Source organism: Ranitomeya imitator, chromosome 3 (genome assembly GCF_032444005.1).
Source record: "Ranitomeya imitator isolate aRanImi1 chromosome 3, aRanImi1.pri, whole genome shotgun sequence".
In the NCBI taxonomy this organism is placed as follows: domain Eukaryota; kingdom Metazoa; phylum Chordata; class Amphibia; order Anura; family Dendrobatidae; genus Ranitomeya; species Ranitomeya imitator.
In genome coordinates this window covers 321,435,737-321,450,991 of record NC_091284.1, presented here as the reverse complement: position 1 = coordinate 321,450,991, position 15,255 = coordinate 321,435,737, and the positions used below count along the sequence as shown (strand labels likewise).

At 43.3% G+C, this 15,255-nt stretch overlaps 1 protein-coding gene across 1 annotated transcript in view; it reads left to right on the top strand.

The window, feature by feature from the left end:
• The window catches only part of DNAJC8 (DnaJ heat shock protein family (Hsp40) member C8), a 143,371-nt gene extending 129,246 nt beyond the window's left edge, over positions 1 to 14,125 (top strand). Inside the window, exon 9 of the mRNA XM_069756649.1 lies at positions 12,873 to 14,125. Within this exon, the coding sequence (XP_069612750.1) occupies positions 12,873 to 12,995 (123 nt within the window). The 3' untranslated portion in view covers positions 12,996 to 14,125. The remainder of the gene's footprint in view (positions 1 to 12,872) is intronic.
• The last annotated feature ends 1,130 nt before the right edge of the window (positions 14,126 to 15,255 follow it).

Sequence of the window (15,255 nt, the reverse complement as noted above, 5' to 3'; positions counted from 1 at the left end):
TTTTGGCTACTCACTGTAAAATCTGTTTCTCAGAGCCTTTTTTGGGGAACACAGCACCCTCCCAAGTTTTTAGCAGCTCAATTTACTGTATTCTATTGTTACAGTTTGAGTTTGTGTTTTTCTTTCTCTTTTATTTGTTGCTTCCCCTACTGCTTTCTCACTAACTGATTAACCTAGTTTCGGTCGGTGTGGTGTAGACTGCAGAGGAGGAGCTAACTTTTTTGTGCGTTGTGTCAGCCTCCTAGTGGTAGCAGCATACACCTATGGTTTCCTGTGTTCCTCCAATAAAGGCTCCGAGACACATATTTTATAGTGAGTAGTCAAAAAATCCTGTTTTGTTGAATCCAGAAAACCTCAGTTACGGGTGACCACTCTTTTGTATTTTCCAAATGGATTTGGGCTTTTGAAGATCTGAAAAATAAATTACCGTATATTCTCGAGTATAAGCCGAGATTTTCAGCCCACTTTTTTGGGCTGAAAGTCCCCCTCTCGGCTTATACTCGAGTCATATACCCGGGGGTCGGCAGGTGAGGGGGAGCTGGGGCTATGTAGTTATACTTACCTGCTGCGGCGCGGTCCCTGCAGTCCCTGGCTTCCCCGGCGCTGCAGATTCTTCCTGTACTGAGTGGTCACATGGCACCGCTCATTACAGAAATGAATAGGCGGCTCCACCTCCCATAGGGGAGGAGCCGCATATTCATTGCTGTAAATGATCGGTAACTGTGACCGCTCAATTACAGGAAGAAGCTGCAGCCCCGGGGAAGCCAGGGACTGCAGGGACCGCGCCGCAGCAGGTAAGTATACGGGGAGCGCAGCGCTGCGCTATATTTACCTGCTCCTCGCTCCGGTGCGGCTCCGTCTGCAGCGTCCTCTAGCAGTGACGCTCAGGTTAGAGGGCGCGGTGACGTACTCAGTGCACGCCCTCTGCTGAGCGTCAGTGCTGGAGACGGAGCCGCACGAGGAGCAGGTAAATATTGAAAGCGCCGGCACCCTGAGCAAGAGAGGTGAGTATGTGATTTTTTTTTTTTATGGCAGCACCAGCAGCAGCATTCTATATGTCACAGCATTATATAAGGAGCATCTATGGGGCCATAAAGAACGGTGCAGAGCATTATATATGGCACAGCATTATATAAGGAGCATCTATGGGGCCAAAAAGTACGGTGCAGAGCATTATATATGGCACAGCTTTATAAGGAGCATCTATGGGGAAATAATGAACGGTGCAGAGCAATATACCGTATATGGGGCACAGCTTTATAAGGAGCATCTATGGGGCCATAATGAACGGTGCAGAGCAATATATATATGGCACAGCTTTATAAGGAGCATCTATGAGGCCATAATGAACGGTGCAGAGCATTATATGTGGCACAGTTGTATATGGAGCATCTATGGGGCAATAATGAACGGTATGGAGCATCTATTTTTATTTTTGAAATTTACGAGTAGCTACTGCATTTTCCACCCTAGGCTTATACTCGAGTCAATAAGTTTTCCCAGTTTTTTGTGGCAAAATTAGGGGGGTCGGCTTATACTCGGGTCGGCTTATACTCGAGTATATACGGTAACTGTGACAAATGTGAATAAAAAGAGAAAATCATAGGGTTGATTTTATGGGGTATCTCTGTGTGCACCTTTTTTCAAAACAAGTCATAGAAGGCCCATTTCAGACATCTATGCTCAATTATGCCAATGTTTCTGAAATTTAGGAAAAGATCTAGAGAAACTCGAACAACGTTCCAAAATCATGTGATCAATCAGACACAAAAAATGAATCCAGAGCCAGTAACATTTGTCTCTTGAGTGACAAACTGCTAGTCATGGAATTAATCAATTTTCCAAGAATAGGTATTCCGTAATCATTGTCTGCCTATTTATGTACTTTTATCACTGCATAAGTACACTTACCTGTCGACTCAAATGTAAGGCTATGTGCACACGTTGCGGATTTTTCTGCGCTGCTTTTATGAAATCCGCAGGTAAACCGCACTGCGGCTAACCCGCGGATTTACCACGGTTTTTGTGCAGATTCCACCTGCGGATTCCTATTGAGGAGCAGGTGTAAACTGCTGCGAAATCTGCACAAAGAATTGATATGCTGCGGAAAAAACACTGCTGCGTTTCCGTGCGTTTTTTTCCGCAGCATGTGCACTGCGGATTTTGTTTTCCATATGTTTACATGGTACTGTACAACGCATGGAAAACAGCTGCAGATCTGCAGCGTCAAATCCTCTGCGGATCCGCAGCAAAATCCGCAACGTGTAAACATAGCCTAAAGGATGACATTGTATATGTTTGTCATGTTGTCAAACATCCTGGCCAGAAATAGTTTGAACCACTTAAAGTATGTTTCTTCTCCCCAATGACATTTGGAAAAAAGCTTGCAAAAGTCAACAAGCTAAAATATGTCTAAAGAAAGCCCTAAGGCCTCTTTCACACTTCAGTTGTTTGGCGTCAGTCACTACCGACATAGTGACAGATTGACGGATCCGTCACAATTGTTGAGAAAACGGTTCTAACGGATCCGTTTTTTTGACGGATCAGTTACTTGGGGGTTGTCTGGGAAAAGTATCTACTTTTTGGAGCATGCGCAATTGAAAAAACGGATTGGGGCGACGGATCCGCCGAAAAAACGGTTGCGGCGGATCCGTCGCCCATAGGCGGCCATTCTATGGAATGGCGGACGCGACGGATACGTCGCGATCCGCCATTTCAGCGTTGACAAAAAACTTTTCAATGTCCGTCTATTTTCAGAAAACGTCCGCCAAATTTCGACGGATCCGTCGCATGGCAGATGGAACGGACGACCATCCGTTACAATCCGTTGCTAATGCAAGTCTATGTGAAAATAACGGATCCGTCAAAAAATTGACGGATCCGTTATTTGAGGAAAATGGCGGTTTTAGACTGACGCCAAACAACTGAAGTGTGAAAGAGTCCTTAGGCTTTATTCTCACCTACATTTTTTTCTGTCTTTTGTTTGTTAAGGAAAGAAACAGGGCGGAAGTTTAACCCCTTCATGACCCAGCCTATTTTGACCTTAATGACCTGGCCGTTTTTTGCAATTCTGACCAGTGTCCCTTTATGAGGTAATAACTCAGGAATGCTTCAACGGATCCTAGCGATTTTGAGATTGTTTTTTCAAAACATACTGGGCTTCATGTTAGTGGTAAATTTAGGTCAATAATTTTTGCGTTTATTTGTAAAAAATCGGAAATTTGGCGAAAATTTCGCAATTTTGAATTTTTATTCTGTTAAACCAGAGAGTTATGTGACACAAAATAGTAAATAAATAACATTTCCCACATATCTACTTTACATCAGCACAATTTTGGAAAAAAAAATTTGTTGTTAGAAAGTCATAAGGGTTCAAAGTTAATCAGCAATTTCTCATTTTTTCAGCTAAATTTACAAAACCATTTTTTTTTTTCATGACCACATGACATTTGAAGTCCCTTTGAGGGGCCTACATGACAGAAAACACCCAAAAGTGACACCATTCCAAAACTGCGCCCATCAAGCTACTCAAAACTACATTCAAGAAGATTATTAACCCTTCAGGTGCTTCACAGGAACTAAAGCAACGTGAAAGGAAAAATGGACATTTTACTTTTTCCAACAAAAATGTTCTTTTAGTCTCAATTTTTTCATTTTCACATGGGCAACAGGATAAAATGGATCCAAAAATTTGTTGGGCAATTTCTTCTGAGTACACAAATACCTCACGTGGTCATAAACCACTGTTTGAGCGCACGGCAGGGCTCGGAAGGGAAGGAGCTCCATTTGACTTTTTGGATGGAAAATTCGCTCCAATCGTTGGAGGACACTGTCACGTATGGAGAGCACCTGTGTAACTAAACATTGGAGCTCCCCCACAAGTGACCACATTTTGGAAACTAGACTCCCCCCCCCCCCCCCCCCCCCCCAAGGAACTTATCTAGATGTGCGGTGAGAACGTTGAGCTCCCAGGTGTTTCACTAAAGTTTATAGCGCCCGGGCATGATGATAAAAAAAAATCATATTTTTTCCACAAAAATTATCTTTTAGTCCCCAATTTTTTATTTTCCCAAGGGTAGCAGGAAAAATCAGACCCCAAAAGTTGTTGTCCAATTTGTTCTGAGTACACTGATAACCCATATGTGGGAGAAAACTACTGTATGGGCACACGTCGGGGCTCGGAAGGAAAGTAGTGACGTTTTGGAATGCAGACTTTGATGGAATGGTCTGCGGGTGTTGTGTTGCGTTTGGAGAGCCCCTGATGTGTCTAAACAGTGGAAACCCCCCAATTCTAACCCCCAACACACCCCTAGCCCCAACCCTAACCACAAACCTAACCCTATCACACCCCTAACCCTAATCCCAACCCTAACTTTAGCCCCAACCCTAACCCTAATTTTAGCCCCAGTTCTAACTTTAGCCCAACTCACTTTAGCCCTACTCTAACCCTAATGGGAAAACTGGGGTGGGAGGGGGCAATCGGCGGGGCAGTGGGCGATCACAAGGGCAGGGGGGGTGATCACTGGGGCGGGAGGGTGATCACCGGGGGCAGGAGGGGGTTGTCATGCGTGGGGGGGATCTGAGGACATGCAGCAGCAGGTGGAGATGGAGCCAGCAGCAGGGGGGTGATCAGGGGGGCAGGAGGTGATCGGGGTGATCACTGGTGCGGGGGTGATCACCAAGGGGGCAGGAGGGGGCTGTCAGGCACGGGGGGGCTGAGGAGATGCAGCAGCAGATGGAGGCGGAGATGGAGCCAGCAGCAGCAGGGGGGTGATAGGGGGGACACGAGGAGATCGGGGTGATCACTGGGGGGCAGGAAAGGGCTGATTGGCACAGGGGGGCTGAGGAGATGCAGCAGCAGATGGAGGCAGAAATGGAGCCGGTGATCACCGGGCAGGGGGGAGGGAGTGGAGGCCGAGGGGGTGGAATCGGATGGGGGGCGGAGGACAGCAGAGGGGAGTACCGGATGGCAGCAGTGGCGGTGATCGCGGTCAGTCAGTGGCAGGGTAGCAAGCAGGCACGTAGCTCTTCGGCTTCCAGGGACAGGATGAAGCTGAAAAGCGATGGCAACCATAGTTTACCGAGCCCCTCCACATCCGATTGCAGAGATAGCGTCACATGGACGCTAGCTCCAATCAGATCTGGGGGGGTGACAAAGTGGTCACCAGAAATGATCGTATCCACAGGGGTGCAAAGCCACCCCTCCTGGGCTCAAATACAAGTCACCCTGTACCTGCAGGTCGGGTGACATTTGAGTCACCCGACATGCAGGAACGCGATCCTGACTGGATGCGAAATTGGCGTCACAGGTCTGATTGGCACCCACTTTCATGACACCTACGTGGCGTTACAGGTCGGGAAGGCTATTCCGTAATCATTGAATCTGCCTATTTATGTGCTTTTATCACTGCATAAGTAAGTACACTTACCTGTCGACTCAATTGTAAATGATGACATTGTATATGTTTGTCATGGTGTCAATCCTGGCCAGAAATAGTTTTAATCACTTAAAATATGTTTCTTCTCCCCAACGACATTTGGAAAAAAGCTTGCAAAAGTCAACGCTACAAGCTGTCTGAAGAAAGCCTAAGGCTCTATTCACACCTACATTTTTTTTCTGTCTTTTGAAAGAAACAGGACGGAAATTTAACCCCTTAATGATCGCCGATAATCTTTTTAACGGCGGTAGTTAAGAGTACTTAATGGCGCTGTGGAAAAAGTGTATAGCACCCCCCAGAGTTGCATTTTCTCCGGGGTCTCGGCTGCTGGGGGTAGCCGAGACCCCAGAGAACATGGTTCGGGTCGGTTTTACCGACCCTCGAGTTGCAATCGCTGTTATTAACCGTATAACGGTGATCGCAAAAAAAAACACGATTTGCCATTTAATTTCTCTGTCCTCCAATGTGATTGCACATTAGAGGACAGAGAAATAGGGTCTCCGATCCTCTTCCGGTGTCCCTGGGTCCTCCTGCTTCTGCGCATGGCCGCTGGCGTCTTCTTCCGGTAAGAAAATGGCGGGTGTATGCGCAGTGCGCCTGCCGAGATCTGCTAGCTAGCTAGAAGATTTTTCCTATTGGTTCATTTTGGTCACTGTGATAGACCCTATCACAGTGATCAAAATAAATAAAATAGTAAATAACCCCCCTCTTTATACATAGTAACATAGTTATTAAAATTGAAGGAAGTCCATCTAGTTCAACCCATAGCCTAACCTAACATGCCCTAACATGTTGATCCAGAGGAAGGCAAAAAAAACCAATGTGGCAAAGAGTAAGCTCCACATTGGGGAAAAAAATTCCTTCCCGTCTCCACATGCGGCAATCAGACAAGTTCCCTGGATCAACACCCTATCAAGGAATCTAGTATATATAACCTGTAACATTATACTTTTCAAGAAAGGCATCCAGTCCCCTCTTAAATTTAAGTAATCGATCACTCATTACAACATCATATGGCAGAGAGATCCATAGTCTCGCTGCTCTTACAGTAAAGAATCTGCGTCTCTTATTATGCTTAAACCTTCTTTCCTCTAGACGTAGAGGATGCCCCCTTGTCCCTGTCTCAGGTCTGTGATTAAAAAGATCATCAGAAAGGTCTTTGTACTGTCCCCTCATATATTTATACATTAACATAAGATCAACCCTTAGCCTTCGTTTTTCCAAACTAAATAGCCCCAAGTGTAATAACCTATCTTGGCATTGCAGACTCCCCAGTCCTCTAATAACCTTGGTCGCTCTTCTCTGCACCCACTCTAGTTCAGCTATGTCTTTCTTATACACTGGAGACAAGAACTGTACACAGTATTCTAAGTGTGGTCACACAAGTGACTTGTATAGAGGTAAAATGATGTTCTCTTCATGAGCATCTATGCCTCTTTTAATGCATCCCATTATTTTATTTGCCTTTGTAGCAGCTGCCTGACACTGGCCACTAAATATGAGTTTGTCATCCACCCCTACTCCCATGTCTTTTTCATTGACGGTTTTGCCCAGAGTTTTAGAATTAAGCACATAGTTATACATCTTATTACATCTACCCAAGTGCATGCCCTTACATTTATCCCCATTAAAGCTCATTTGCCATTTATCAGCCCAAGCTTCTACTTTACATAAATCATCCTGTAATATAAAATTGTCCTCCTCTGTATTGATTACCCTGCAGAGTTTAGTGTCATCTGCAAATATTGAAATTCTGCTCTGTATGCTCCCTACAAGGTCATTAATAAATGTTAAAAAGAAGAGGGCCCAATACTGACCCTTGTGGTACCCCACTGCTAACCGCGACCCAGTCCGAGTGTGCTCCATTAATAACCACCCTTTGTTTCCTATCCCTGAGCCAGCTCTTAACCCACTTACACATTTTTTCCCCTATCCCTATTATTCTCATTTTATGTATCAACCTTTTGTGTGGCACCGTATCAAAAGTTTTGGAAAAGTCCATATACACTACATTCACTGGGTTCCCTTGGTCCAGTCTGGAACTTACCTCTTCATAGAAATTGATCAGATTTGTCTGACATGAACGGTCCCTAGTAAACCCGTGCTGATACTGGTCATGAGGTTATTCCTCTTCAGATACTCCAGTATAGCATCCCTTAGAATGCCCTCCAGGATTTTACCCATAGTAGAGGTTAAGCTTACTGGCCTATAATTTCCGAGTTCAATTTTTGTCCCCTTTTTGAATATTGGCACCACATTTCCTATACGCCAGTCCTGTGGTACAGACCCTGTTATTATGGAGTCTTTAAAGATTAAAAATAATGGTCTATCAATGACTGTACTTAGTTCCTGCAGTACTCGAGGGTGTATCCCATCCGGACCCGGAGATTTGTCAATTTTAGTGATTTTTAGACGCCACCGTACTTACTGCTGGGTTAGGCTACTTTCACACTAGCGTTTTCTGCAATCAGTCACAATGTGTTGTTTTGCAGAAAAAACGCATCCTGCAAAAGTGCTTGCAGGATGCGTGTTTTCCCCATAGACTTGTATTGACTACGCATTTGCGACGGATTGCCACACGTCGCATCCATCGAGCGACGGATGCGTCGTGCTTTGGCGGACCGTCGGGAGCAAAAAACGCTACATGTAACGTTTTTTGCTCCTAACGGACCGCTTTTTCCGATGGCGCATGCGCGGCCGGAACTCCGCCCCCACCTCCCCGCACCTTACAATGGGGCAGCGGATGCGCCGGAGAAATGCATCCGCTGCCTCCATTGTGCAATGCGCTAAACGCTAGCGTCGGAATCTCTCCCCGACGCATTGCGACGGGGAGATTCCGACGCTAGTGTGAAAGAAGCCTTAAGCAGGTGACATTTAATGGAGAATTTTTGTTATCACTGATCATATTGTCAGCCATGGAATTTTCTTGTATAAATACTGATGGAAAAAAAGTAATTTAGCATATTGGCTTTTTCCTCATCCTCATCCACCATTTCACCCAGACTATTTTTAAGGGGGCCAACACTATCATTTTTTAGTTTCTTACTATTTACGTAGTTAAAGAATATTTTGGGATTATTTTTACTCTCTCTGGCAATGAGTCTCTCTGTTTCAATCTTTGCTGCCTCGATTTGCTTTTTACAGAATTTATTTAATTTTCTGTATTTATTTAATGCCTCATCACCACCTACTTCCTTTAATTCTCTAAATGCTTTCTTTTTGTCACTTATTGCGTCCCTTACAGCTCTATTTAGCCATATTGGTTTCCTCCCATTTCTAGTATGTTTATTCCCATACAGTATATACTGTGCACAGGTCTTATCCAGGATGCTAATAAACGTCTCCCATTTTCTTTGTGTATTTTTATGTCTCAGGATTTCGTCCCAGTTAATTGCACCAAGATCATCTCTCATCCGTTGGAAATTTGGCCTCCTGAAGTTTAGGGTCCTTGTAACCCCTCTGCTACACATCTTATTAAAGGATATATGAAAACTTATTATTTTGTGATCACTATTCCCCAAGTTACCCCCAACCCTTATATTTGATATGCGGTCTGGCCTGTTGGTTAATATTAGGTCTAGCAGTGCCCCCCTTCTTGTTGGGTCCTGAACCAGTTGTGAAAGGTAGTTGTCTCTCATAGTTGTCAAAAACTGATTACCTTTGCTGGAACTGCAGGTTTCTGTTCCCCAATCTATTTCAGGGTAGTTGGAAGTCCCCCATAATAATGACTTCCCCTTGAGTCGCAGCTTCATCTATTTGCTTTATGAGGATATTCTCCATTGCTTCCATTATTTTTGGAGACTTATAACAAACCCCTATCAGTAATTTATTATTTTTCCCCCCTCCCCTTATCACCTCCTTAGTTAGGGAAAAATAATAAAATAAAGAAAATGCATTTCCATTTCCCCATTAGGGTTACAGTTGGGCTAAAGTTAGGGTTGGGGCTAAAATTAGGGTTTAGTGTATGTTTCCACGTTAAGGATTCATTCAGGATTTGCTGCGGATTGGACGCTGCGCACATCCGCAGCGTCCAATCCACAGCATCCAGATGTTACAGCATAGTGGAGGGGATTTTATGAAATCCCGTCTCCACTATGCTTGCAGGGCCACATCTGGTGGCCCTGCATAACCGGACGTGCGACTCGTCTTTCCAGACGCTCCGTCTCCGCAAGATAAATAACAGTCTATGAATACGATGCGGTGATTCTGCATGTGTTCAATGAACACATCCGGAATCACCGCGCGTGCAACAAAGGGTGGCGCTTTGGGCGGAGCGAGGTATCCGCTGCATCCAAAGAGCATAGTTTATGCCCGTGGAAACGTACCCTTAGTGTTGAGGCTAAAGTTAGGGTTAGAGTTGGTTAGGGTTGAGATTAGGGTTGGGATTAGAGTTAAAGTTGGGATTAGGGTTAGGTTTTTTGGTTAGGGGTGTGTTGGGTTAGGGTTTGTGTTAGGGTTGGGATTAGTGGGATTAGAGTTAGGGTTGGAATTAGGGTAGGTTTGTGGTTAGTGTTAGGGGTGTGTTGGGGTTAGGGTTGGGATTAGTGGGATTAGAGTTAGGGTTGGGTTAGGGGTGTGTTGGGATTAGGATTTGGATTAGGGTTGGGATTAGTGGGATTAGAGTTATGGTTGGGATTAGGGTTAGGTTTGTGGTTACGGGTGTGTTGGAATTAGGGTTGGGATTAGAGTTAGGGTTGGGATTAGGGTTAGGGGTGTGTTAGGATTAGGGTTAGGGGTGTGTTGGGGTTAGGGTTGGAGTTAGAATTGGGGGGGTTTCCACTGTTTAGGTATATCAGGTGTCTCCAAACACGGCACATGGCGCCACCATTGATTCCAGTCAATTTTGCTTTCAAAAAGTCAAATGGAGCTCCCTCCCTTCTGAGCTCTGCCATGCGCCCATTCAGTGGGTTACCCTCACATATGGGATATCGGCGTACTCAGGACAAATTGGACAACTTTTGGGGTCCTGTTTCTACTGTTACCCTTGGGAAAATATAAAATTGCGGGCTAAAAAAATCATTTTTGTGGAAAAAAATACAATTTTTTATTTTCCCAGCTCTACGTTATAAGTTTCCAAAATGGTGTCACTTGTGGGGGGTTTCCATTGTTTAGGCACATCAGGGGCTCTCCAAACGCGAACGGCGTCCCATCTCAATTCCAGCCAATTCTGCGTTGAAGAAGTCAAATGGCTCTCCTCTTTCAAGCTCTGCCGTGCGCCCAAACAGTGATTTACCCCCACATATGGGGGTACTCAGGACAAATTGCACAACAAATTTTGTGGTTCAATATTCTCTTTTTACACTTGTGAAAAGAAAAAAATTGGTTGTGAAGTAAAATGTTTGCAAAAAAAAAAAAAAGGTAAATGTTAATTTTTTTCTTCCACATTGCTTCAGTTCCTGTGAAGCACGTAAAGGGTTAATAAACTTCTTGAATGTGGTTATGAGCGCCTCTTTTGGGTATTTTCTGTCATGTACACCCCTCAGTGACTTTAAATGTGAAATGGTCCCTAAAATAAAAAAATGGTTTTGTGAATTTTGTTGTAACCCTTATAACTTCCTAACAATGCAAAAAGAATTGTTTCCAAAATTGTGCTGATGTAAAGTAGACATGTGGGAAATGTTATTTATTAACTATTTTGTGTGACACAACTCTCTGATTTAAGGTTACAAAAATTAAGTTTTTTAACCCCTTTCTGACCTCGGACGGGATAGTACGTCCGAGGTCAGATCCCCTGCTTTGATGCAGGGCTCCGCGGTGGGCCCGCATCAAAGCCGGGACATGTCAGCTGTTTTGAACAGCTGATATGTGCCCGTAATAGGCGCGGGCAGAATCGCGATCTGCCCGCACCTATTAACTAGTTAAATGCCGCTGTCAATCGCAGACAGCGGCATTTAACTACCATTTCCGGCCGGGCGGCCGGCAATGACGTCATCGCCGACCCCCGTCACATGATCGGGGGTCGGCGATGCTTCAGAATAGTAACAATAGAGGTCCTTGAGACCTCTATGGTTACTGATCCTCGGCAGCTGTGAGCGCCACCTTGTGGTCGGCGCTCACAGCACACCTGCAATTCTGCTACATAGCAGCGATCATCAGATCGCTGCTATGTAGCAGAGCCGATCGTGCTGTGCCTGCTTCTAGCCTCCCATGGAGGCTATTGAAGCATGGCAAAAGTAAAAAAAAAAAAAAAAAAAGTTAAAAAAAATGTGAAAAAAATAAAAAAAAATAAGTTTAAATCACCCCCCTTTCGCCCCAATCAAAATAAATGAATAAAAAAAAAATCAAATCTACACATATTTGGTATCACCGCGCTCAGAATCGCCCGATCTATCAATTAAAAAAAAGCATTAACCTGGTCACTAAACGGCGTAGCGAGAAAAAAATGCGAAACGCCAGAATTACTTTTTTGGTCGCCGCGACATTGCATTAAAATGCAATAACGGGCGATCAAAAGAACGTATCAGCACCAAAATGCTATCATTAAAAACGTCATCTCGGCACGCAAAAAATAAGCCCTCAAACGACCCCAGATCATGAAAAATGGAGACGCTACGGGTATCGGAAAATGGCGCAATTTTTTTTTATTTTTTATTTTTTTTAGCAAAGTTTGGAAAAAAAATTTCACCACTTAGGTAAAAAATAACCTAGTCATGTTAGGTGTCTATGAACTCGTACTGACCTGGAGAATCATAATGGCAGGTCAGTTTTAGCATTTAGTGAACCTAGCAAAAAAGCCAGACAAAAAACAAGTGTGGGATTGCACTTTTTTTGCAATTTCACCGCACTTGGAATTTTTTTCCCATTTTCTAGTACACGACATGCAAAAACCAATGATGTCGTTCAAAAGTACAACTCGTCCCGCAAAAAATAAGCCCTCACATGGCGAAATTGACGGAAAAATAAAAAAGTTATGGCTCTGAGAAGGAGAGGAGTGAAAAACGAAAAATCCCAAGGTCATGAAGGGGTTAAAATTGCAAAATTTTAAAAAATGTTGCCAAACTTCCATATTTTTTTTTCAGAAATAAATACAAGTTATATTGAAGAAATTTTACCACTAATATGAATTACAATATCTTACGAAAAACCATCTCAAAATCAGCAAATCCGTTGAAGCGTTCCAGAGTTATTACCTCATAAAGTGACAGTGGTCAGAATTGTAAAAATTGGCCTGGTCATTAAGCTGCAAATTGGCTCTGTCACTAAGGGGTTAAAGAGAAACGGACTCGTGTGTGGAATACAGATCACTTTAATTATAAACCCAACAAAAGCGGAACAACCCATTTTCTATAATGGGCTCAGTCTTGTTTCCAATATCTCAAAGAAAAAAAAAGTCAAAAGATCCTTACCAATTGCCACTGTGGCTGAGAGTAATTTGTTCTGTTACCATTTGCTTGTTCATCTTTGAATGCTAATATTCCTTATCTTTATTTTTAGGAAAGCAGAGACGGGCGTGTTGACAGTTGGAGAAATTTCCAACAACACAAGAAAGGCAAAAAGGAAAACAAAGCACGGACATTTTTAAAACCACCAAAAGTGAAAATGGAGCAGAGAGAGTGATTTCCCCACAGAAGGACATTTATCACTTCATTATAAACTTCATTTTACAAGCATCATTTTCATCCATTATTTTTTTTTTTATCTCTTTTACTGATGGATTGCATCTATCTATCTATCCTATATCGTTATCTTTGTTTTGAACTTTTTATGCTTTTATTTTTTTTTCCTTTCCTTCCTGTTGAAGAAAAAGCTATAATTTAATGTTTTGTATACGAGTTTAGTTCATCTGATCATATTACACATGTGACAAGCAGAATGCCCAGTTAGGTAAGCAGCATCCTCAAGCACGGTATTGAGATTTCTAAGTTTCTATTCATTTGAGGAGCAATCCATGACCATGAAGAGTCATTGATATGTGTCCAGGTATCTTCATTAAATGCTAGCTTGCTAGATTCCTCCAGGAGCTGCTGTCTTGTACATGATCGATACATAGCTTCTGTCTTATTTCTTTGTAGGTAACGAGAGGAGAAGCTTTTCTGTATACCTGATGCAATGCTAGTCATTAACTCAAAAGTGATTTACCTTTGTAACCCATTGTCAACCTGTGAAGAGCTGCAGAATGTTATTTAGTAACCGCCTTTTTAATTTTCTGTTTTCTAACCAAATAGCACCCATGAACATAAGAAACCTTTTAACATATCTTTTCTAAGAAATTGGCTTCTTTCCACTCTTAGATTACTGTTTCACTCTCAATTCATGGGTGGAATCTGTATTTAGTGAAGACATTTTTTTCCGTTACGGAGATAGGAGATGGCAGCTGGTGTTTTTAAATGGAGGATTGAGGAGCTAGAGGCAGACAAAAATGTGCTGCTACAGGTTCTCCTAAAACAGTGTTATCCAAACAGTTTTACGACCATGAACTGCCCTTTCCTATCTCAGTAATACACCAGAAAGTCTTCACTGAAGACTGATTTGACCTGTGAATTGAGAATGAAATATCAGTCCTTCAGGAGAAAAAAATAGATTTCTCGAAGTTATGTTACAAAGTTTCTTCTTTTCACTTGAAATTTTTAAAAGAAAAATTAAAAAGACTGTTACTCTTTAAATACTTGAGTTGGGAGCCAGGTTATTAATCGTGACATTAGATGTGTGTAATGTGTGTTATACTAATAAATTGTGACATGATACTATGGGCTTGCTGTTCAAATTTGATTCTGTATTATTTCCCTTTGACTTAAAGTGAGAGAATTTTTGAACTTGGCATAAAATCTTTTTTTATCTTTATTGGGGGAATTCAGGAAGTCATGGGGTGTATGGTGCTGCCACCAGGGGGCTGACACTGAGAATTACCATCTAAGTAATAAAGTTGGCTCCTGGTCAGCAGGCTACACCCGCCTGCTCGCATTAAGCTATTTAGTTAGGGAGCAAAGCAGTAAGAGAAGCCAAACAAACTACGAGGAACACACACCAGGACAACAAGAAAAAAAGGCCTGTGCTGTGTCCCCCAATGAAGGCTATGAGAAATGGGTTTTACGTTGTGTCCAAAAATCCTATTTTTCCCCTACACCCTGATGGCAGTGCAAAGAGAGAGAAGATCTGTTCCCAAAAATGGGAAGCATCCAGAATAAAAAGGTGGATCCTCTTCATATGGCTCAGTGTGGTTTCCTGACCCTGTGGGATACCTACTCTTCTTTTTTTTGTGCTTTACTTAAATGGGAAATTTCGCAGGAGGTGTTACCGCCGGAGATGGAGCAATCCGGCTAGATGACCAGGACTTTTCTCTCCAAACCTTGCTTTCCAAGTATTTGCCTGGAGTGGTAGGGGTGCCACTCTACTCCTGGCCCGCTGCTTCCAGGTTTGGAAAACATGACCAATTGTAACATGGCATGCTGGCGCGTGTACTCGCCAGGTCACCTGCCCAGCCGCTTTCGGGTCTGGAAAGTGGGACCAGATGTGATGCAGCATGCCTACTGCACATAATTGATGGGTCACCTGGTCTGTGAGCTTACTTCCGCTTGGAAAAGTTCTCACATTGCTGGCATTAAAGGGATATTGCCAGTTTCATCGGAAGTAGTACCTCTGGATGCCTGTCTGGCACCTCTTCATGATTGCATCTGGATATAGATTTTTTTTTTTCAGCTGGATTCCAACAGGGCCAGCAATGCCTAGTAGTGACCCAGAAGATGACCCTTATCCTCCTAGCATGGTGGTTCCACCACAAACGATGGGGTAAGTACCATACCATTATTCACTTTCAGATTGTGTTTTATTTGTAAGTTCTATAGGATACCCCCAGGAAGGCTCTATCAAAAAAGTAAAA